Genomic DNA, 6,670 nt, shown 5'->3' on the forward strand with positions numbered 1-6,670 from the left:
CCAACGCCTTATAAGATTCTCATAATCAAGCTAACGATCAAAGAACCTTAGGGTGTAAAATGTGAAATTAAACGTCGTCGGAGCTTCGCAAGGGATCCAAACCTTATGGGTTTGGTCCTAACAAACTACATTGAGGTACAAAGAAATAAGCAAGAGGAAGAGCAATGCATAACCTACCTTTGAGGCGGAGATTGCCCTGGTGGCTGTTGCATTGAAGAAGATGAAACCAGAGAGAAATCCAGAGAAAACTTCAAAGAGGTAAGCACTTTGATTCCTAATCCACTACAACCTTCTTCTTCTTCTCTACCACGTAGCCTGTAGGAATTGACGTAATTGTGGTTGCTTATGAATTGGAGAGAATAGAGTCGAGAGATGAATCGTTGCAGATAGTTATAGAGAGAGAAAAATCAGAGAGATTGAGAATGAAATTGAGAGATGAATTTTGTGGAATTTGATTGTTTTTTATGATTGAAGGGATGAATAAATTTATAGAGTGTGAATTCTAACTAATTCGAAAAAAATTGGATTAGTTTTGTGAATCAAGTTAGGGCAGGGTTAAGTTTCAATGAATTGAAGAGAAAAATCTATTAGGAGTTAATAACTCTGTTAATTGTTGTTAGAGACTGTTATTAGGTGAATTCAGTTAGTGAATTAGTAAAGAATGTTAGAATTGGATGGAATTGAAGTTAAAGTGTTTGAATTTGAATTATGACTATGAGAATAGTTAGTTGTTATGTATTATAATTGTAAATCCAATGATAAGAGGTCGAAATATAGATCCTAATATACATCCTTTAAAACAACTAAAGATAGTAATTCACAAGTAATAAGTCATAGGTGGTAGATAGGCCAATTAATGAATCAATTTAGCTAATCATAAAAAAACTTACGTGTCATTGATTTTATTAATCTCGCTAATTAACTAATGAGTCATTGATTTTATCATCAACGAATAAAAAACTTACGTGTCATACAAAACAACTAACCGTGTTTTGAATTTTAAGTTGTCTTAGAAAAGTTTACGATACAAACCTTCAACCCAAGTTTTCGTTTCTTATATAAACAACCATACTTGCATTGTTTCCATAATCCACATAAAAGCGATTAATCTCAATAAGCACTTCTACAATTTCAAACATGAGATATCTCCTATTTTCTCTCTTCTTGCCTTTAGTTTCTTCATTGATAATTAACACTTCACCACAAATAGGTCCTTTGAATAGAAAAGATTTTCCCAATGGCTTCATATTTGGCACATCATCTTCTGCATATCAGTATGAAGGTGCAGCAACGGAAGGTGGAAGAGGAACAAGTATATGGGATACTTTCACTCATCAATATCCAGGTTCTTAATTAATCTTAATTACTTTTTTCCTTCAAAATTTGCAGTGCATTTCTTATAATTCAACCTTATTATTACGATATAATGCAGAAAAAATCATGGATGGAAACAACGGAGACGTTGCGGTTGATTCGTATCATCGTTTTAAAGAAGATGCTGAAATGATGAAGGATATGAACTTGGATGCTTATAGGTTTTCTATTTCTTGGTCTAGAATACTCCCAAGTAAGTCGAATTGTACCAATCAATCAACTTCTTAATTATACTTAATTAGACTTAATTAAATGTTTCTCTTTATTAAGTATATTTCATTGATTTAAATAGAAGGAAAACTAAGCGGAGGAATTAATCAAGATGGAATCGATTATTATAACAACCTCATCGATGAATTGTTGGCAAACGGTAAGAATACAAACTTTATTTCTTTTAGAATAAAGTTGAATAGATTGTTAATTCAGTTGAATATAGATTGTTAATTCAATTCATGTTACACAATATGTTTAATTCATATGGTTGAATTAACCATAATTTTGATGATAAATTAAAGTAAAGAACTGCTATTACGCATATTCTAATATAAAGATCTTATATTAGGTTTACAACCGTTTGTGACACTTTTTCATTGGGATCTTCCTCAATCTCTAGAAGATGAATACGGAGGCTTCTTAAGCCCTCTCATCATGTAAGTGCAATACATAAAATTTTCACTTAACAATTAATCTAAATTTCTCATTCATCTTTAAACACTTTCGCTACAGAAAAGACTTCCAAGATTACGCCGAACTTTGCTTCAAAACATTTGGAGATCGAATAAAACATTGGATAACATTGAACGAACCATGGAGTTACAGTCGATATGGTTACGCGGACGGCAAAATGGCACCGGGTCGATGTTCTTCATGGTTGAGTCCAAATTGCACCGGTGGCGATTCCGGAACCGAACCTTATTTAACTGCACATTATCAGCTTCTAGCTCATGCAGCAGCTGTTAATGTGTACAAAACAAAATACAAAAATTCTCAGAATGGTTTGATTGGTATCACTTTGTTCATTACCTGGTTTGTGCCACTCTCAGATAACAAACTTAATCAAAAAGCTGCTGAAAGAGCTACAGATTTTATGTTTGGATGGTAAAGAATCTAATGATAAAGACTTCATTACAAAACATATATATAAATATATTTTCCAAATTAATAACAATGAGTTATATATGAAAATTTATTTTATTTCTTTGTTTGAAATTACAGGTTTATGGACCCCTTAACAAATGGAGATTATCCAAAAACCATGAGAGGTTTAGTCAAATCAAGATTACCAAAGTTTACTAAAGAACAATCTAGGCTTGTCAATGGCTCATTTGATTTTATTGGCATAAATTATTACTCTTCTGGTTATGCTTCTGATGCACCTCAATTAAGCAATGCTGATGCTAGCTACCTAACAGATTCTCTTTCTCAAATTTCATGTGAGATATGAACTAATCATATTTTTATTTCAATTAACTATATTTTTATATATAATATAGTTAGATAATAACATGTATGTTATTTATTAATTTAAATAATGACATATCTTTTATTTGTTTGAATGCATGCAGTCTCACGTAATGGAAAATCTATTGGTGTAAATGTAAGTGTTTGAAACTAAAAAACTCCAAAAATTTACATGTTTTATATGATTTTCTTTATGAGTAATTGTTAAAGTTGATTTTGTTTATTTAATTTCAGATTGCTTCAGATTGGTTGTATGTTTATCCAAAAGGACTTCGAGATTTTCTGATATACACTAAACAAAAATACAACAACCCTTTAATTTATATAACTGAAAATGGTACGAAAAATATATATTATTATATATAATTAAATTCCTACATGAAATTTTATTTTATTTTTATTTATTGAAAATATGGATAATAATTTAACTTTTTCATAATATTTGTAGGTATAAATGAGTACGACGATCCATCGTTATCACTTGAAGAATCTCTTCTCGATATTTATAGAATTGATTATCATTATCGTCATCTCTTTTATCTTAGAGAATCGATTAAGTAAGTATTTTTTTATTTATAAATTTAAATCAATAGTTTCAATTTCTTATATGAAATCTAATTACATTATTTTCTTTCTTTTAATATGTAAATACAGGGCCGGTGTAAATGTAAAGGGATATTTTGCATGGTCTTTCTTGGACAATTTTGAATGGCATGAGGGTTATACCATGAGATTTGGAATGATATTTGTGGATTATAAAAATGATTTAAAAAGATATCAAAAGCTTTCAGCATCTTGGTTCAAGAATTTTCTCACAACAGATACCAAACTTTACATAGATTCCATTTAATAGTGCTACAAATTTCTTTATAAACATTATAGATTTAGTTCATTGTTTGAATAATACAAGTATACATTTGTAATTATATGTAATACATATTAATCATTGATTCTATGTTAATACTGTAATTACATTTTTTATTTTCCAAACAATAGATGGAAATAGTTAACTATATTTTATTGTCACTGTTGGATATAAAATCAACTCATTTTCTTGGCAAAAAAGTGTATGTTAAGTTATTTCACACAAATTAAAAAGTTGGATAATAATTTTATTAAAAGGATGAATATTATTTTTGTCTAGTGACATAGAATCTTTTTTTAAATGAGAGAAACCATCATCAAATCAAAGTTTGATTGAACGATCACAAAAGTAAAAGAAACTACCAAACTCAAGTTAGAAAGGACGACACAACTCTCCATGCTTTAATTGCGAATGAAGATTCTGTTTGATAAAAATTACGGTCGATTAATAAACTACCTTATAATTTATGATTGGTGACAGATAACTGATGGTTTATAGCTTATAATTTATGTTAAGTTATTTCACACAAATTAAAAAGAAATTATTAGTAAAGAAAATTGAATAATAATTTTATTAAAAGGATGAATATTATTTTTGTTTACTCGCATCGATTTTTTTTTAAATGAGAAAAACCATTACAAAATTCAAGGTTGATTGAAGTCACAAAAAGTAAAAGAAACCACCAAACTCCTCAAGCTATAAAGGACGACACAACTCTCCCTACTTTAACTGATAACTGATAGCTTATATTTTATAGTTGATGATTGATAGTTGATAAGTTAATTAAAGTGTTTGGTAAAATTAACAATTCAATTAACCTATAAATGTAAAATGACATAAAAGACATTTAATACATATTTATTTTATTTTAAATTTAAATAAATTATAAAGGATAAAAGAGGGTTTTTGTAAAATAATAAGGATAAAAATGAAAGAAAATACTTTTTAAAATAACGTCTGAAAAAAAATAATAAGCTAGTAAAATAAGCTATTAACTCATGATGAAAAGACCGTCACTAAACAAGTCTAAATTGTCATATAAACTTATAAGCTATAAGTTATAAACATTAAACTCGCAAATGTGACTTACCAAACGGAGTCAAAGAGCATCCCTCCTTTCGAAATCCTCAATCTAACATGTCTTAGATTCTTAATTATTGAAACCTCAGAACCAAAAAAGAAAAAGATATTAGAAGAAGTTCAGTTGAACATGATCAGAGAGGTACTCATAAAGGTTTGAACTCACCTGAGAAGGCTATCAAAAATTACCTGTTAAACCTTCAGGGCAAGCTCCCCAGCTACACCAAAATAACTTTGGCTAAGCCATCGATGTAGCTTTTGATATGTGTTTTCTGAAAGTCGTTTTTGAGACTGATAGCAAAACGACGGAAATGATGATGAATGAAGAAAACTCTCAGAGAACCATTGTTGGAATGATATGCAATAATGCTCGTAAAAAGACTGGAAATGTGAGAGAAACTAGAGTTTGTTTTGCAACAATGTTGATGCACAGGGTGATAAAGATGAACAATAAAAATAACAGAGAGAAAAGAGAGTAATAACAAACTTCCACTACTCTAAAACAATTATAAATGGTTGCACACACACACTACTACACAGACTGCAAAAGGATGATACTATTTATTCACACCACTCACTTGCTTAAATACAAGTGAGACTTAATGAAAATACTAAAGTATCCTTTAACAAACTTTACCTACAAGTTTCTGAAAATGAATTAGTTATAACATCATCCCTTAATTCATATTCAACTTAACCAAAGCTAACAACACTAATTTCATTCCTCAAGTGGAGAAATCAATCAGTATTGATCACCTTCGTCAGAACATCTGTCAGCTGCTTCTGGGTACTACATTGCATAACTTCTAACACTCCATTATGAACATGATTTCTCATAAAGTGATACTTAGTCTTAATATGCTTGCTTATCCCATGCAACAATGGGTTCTTGGCAAGATTGATTAAGGACTTGTTATCAATCATCAACTATAGAGGCTTGTTTACTTTGATCTTCAGATCCTGTAGTAAATTCAGAAGCCACACAACTTGATATGTAGTCACATCACCTGCAATATATTCTGCTTCACATGGTGACAAAGCAACATCTGGTTGCTTCTTGGAACGCCAAGAAATAGGACTTTCCATAAACTTAAAGAAGTACACATAAGTACTTCTTTTGTCAACTATGTCTCCACACCAATCAGAATCTGAGTAACTCAGAAGTACCGAGTCAGTTTCAACATCAGAAGGGAACAAAACTCCATACTTCAGAGTTCTCTTTATATACCTCAGAATTTTGACAACAGCTTGATAATGAGACCACTTCGATTTACTCATAAACCTACTCATTATTCCAACTTCATAGAAAATATCAGGCCTGTTATTACATAAATATCTTAGAGAACCTACCAACTGCTTGGACGTTGTCGCATCACCATCATCACCATCATAATCAGAATCCAATTTCTGATTTGTATTAGCAGGTGTGACAACAACTTTACAATTCAGCAGCTCAAATCTCTTCAGAAGCTTAAGTTCATATTTCAGCTGATGTAAAATTATGTATTTCTCAGAGTACATAATCTTCATCCCTAGAAAATAAACCATATTTCCTAGATCAATCATCTCAAACTCATTCGTCAGCTCCTTCTTGAACTTAGCTATCCCATGTTCACAACTTCCTGTTAGCAATATGTCATCAACATACAGGCACACCATAATCATATTGCCTTCTGAAGTATGCTGAACATAGACACCACACTCCATCTCGCATTTTTGAAATTCATACTTCTTGAAAAATGAATTAACTTTCAGATTCCAAACTCTACGGACTTGCTTCAGTCCATACAAAGCTTTATGTAATCTGTACATCATCCCTTCCTGATTCTTTTTTTGTAAATCTAGGAGGTTGTGACACATAAACCTCTTCTTCTAATGGACCGTTAAGAA

The 6,670-nt window shown here is 30.6% G+C and overlaps 2 protein-coding genes across 2 annotated transcripts; one reads left to right on the top strand and one right to left on the bottom strand.

The window, feature by feature from the left end:
• Positions 1-1,006: 1,006 nt before the first annotated feature.
• LOC127100907 (cyanogenic beta-glucosidase) lies at positions 1,007-3,861 on the top strand. The gene is made up of 10 exons (XM_051038218.1): positions 1,007-1,345; positions 1,433-1,567; positions 1,667-1,744; positions 1,937-2,024; positions 2,101-2,472; positions 2,590-2,807; positions 2,940-2,971; positions 3,070-3,172; positions 3,284-3,392; positions 3,490-3,861. Exons 1-10 carry the CDS (start codon positions 1,138-1,140, stop codon positions 3,683-3,685), a joined length of 1,539 nt encoding a protein of 512 aa, XP_050894175.1. The 5' UTR covers positions 1,007-1,137; the 3' UTR covers positions 3,686-3,861.
• Positions 3,862-5,707: 1,846 nt separating this feature from the next.
• Positions 5,708-6,328, bottom strand: LOC127104428 (secreted RxLR effector protein 161-like). The gene has a single exon (XM_051041611.1). It carries the CDS (start codon positions 6,326-6,328, stop codon positions 5,708-5,710), a length of 621 nt encoding a protein of 206 aa, XP_050897568.1.
• Between the last annotated feature and the right edge of the window lie 342 nt (positions 6,329-6,670).

Source organism: Lathyrus oleraceus, chromosome 7, assembly GCF_024323335.1.
Source record: "Lathyrus oleraceus cultivar Zhongwan6 chromosome 7, CAAS_Psat_ZW6_1.0, whole genome shotgun sequence".
Classification (NCBI taxonomy): Eukaryota; Viridiplantae; Streptophyta; class Magnoliopsida; order Fabales; family Fabaceae; genus Lathyrus; species Lathyrus oleraceus.

Bases quoted from the DNA above. Each gene is read 5' to 3' on its own strand.
- LOC127100907 (XM_051038218.1), top strand. From the start codon at position 1,138: ATGAGATATCTCCTATTTTCTCTCTTCTTGCCTTTAGTTTCTTCATTG. The intron at 2,808-2,939 runs GTGAGATATGAA...GAATGCATGCAG, and splicing joins TTCTCTTTCTCAAATTTCAT to TCTCACGTAATGGAAAATCT. The intron at 3,393-3,489 runs GTAAGTATTTTT...ATGTAAATACAG, and splicing joins TATCTTAGAGAATCGATTAA to GGCCGGTGTAAATGTAAAGG.
- LOC127104428 (XM_051041611.1), bottom strand. From the start codon at position 6,328: ATGGTTTATTTTCTAGGGATGAAGATTATGTACTCTGAGAAATACATA.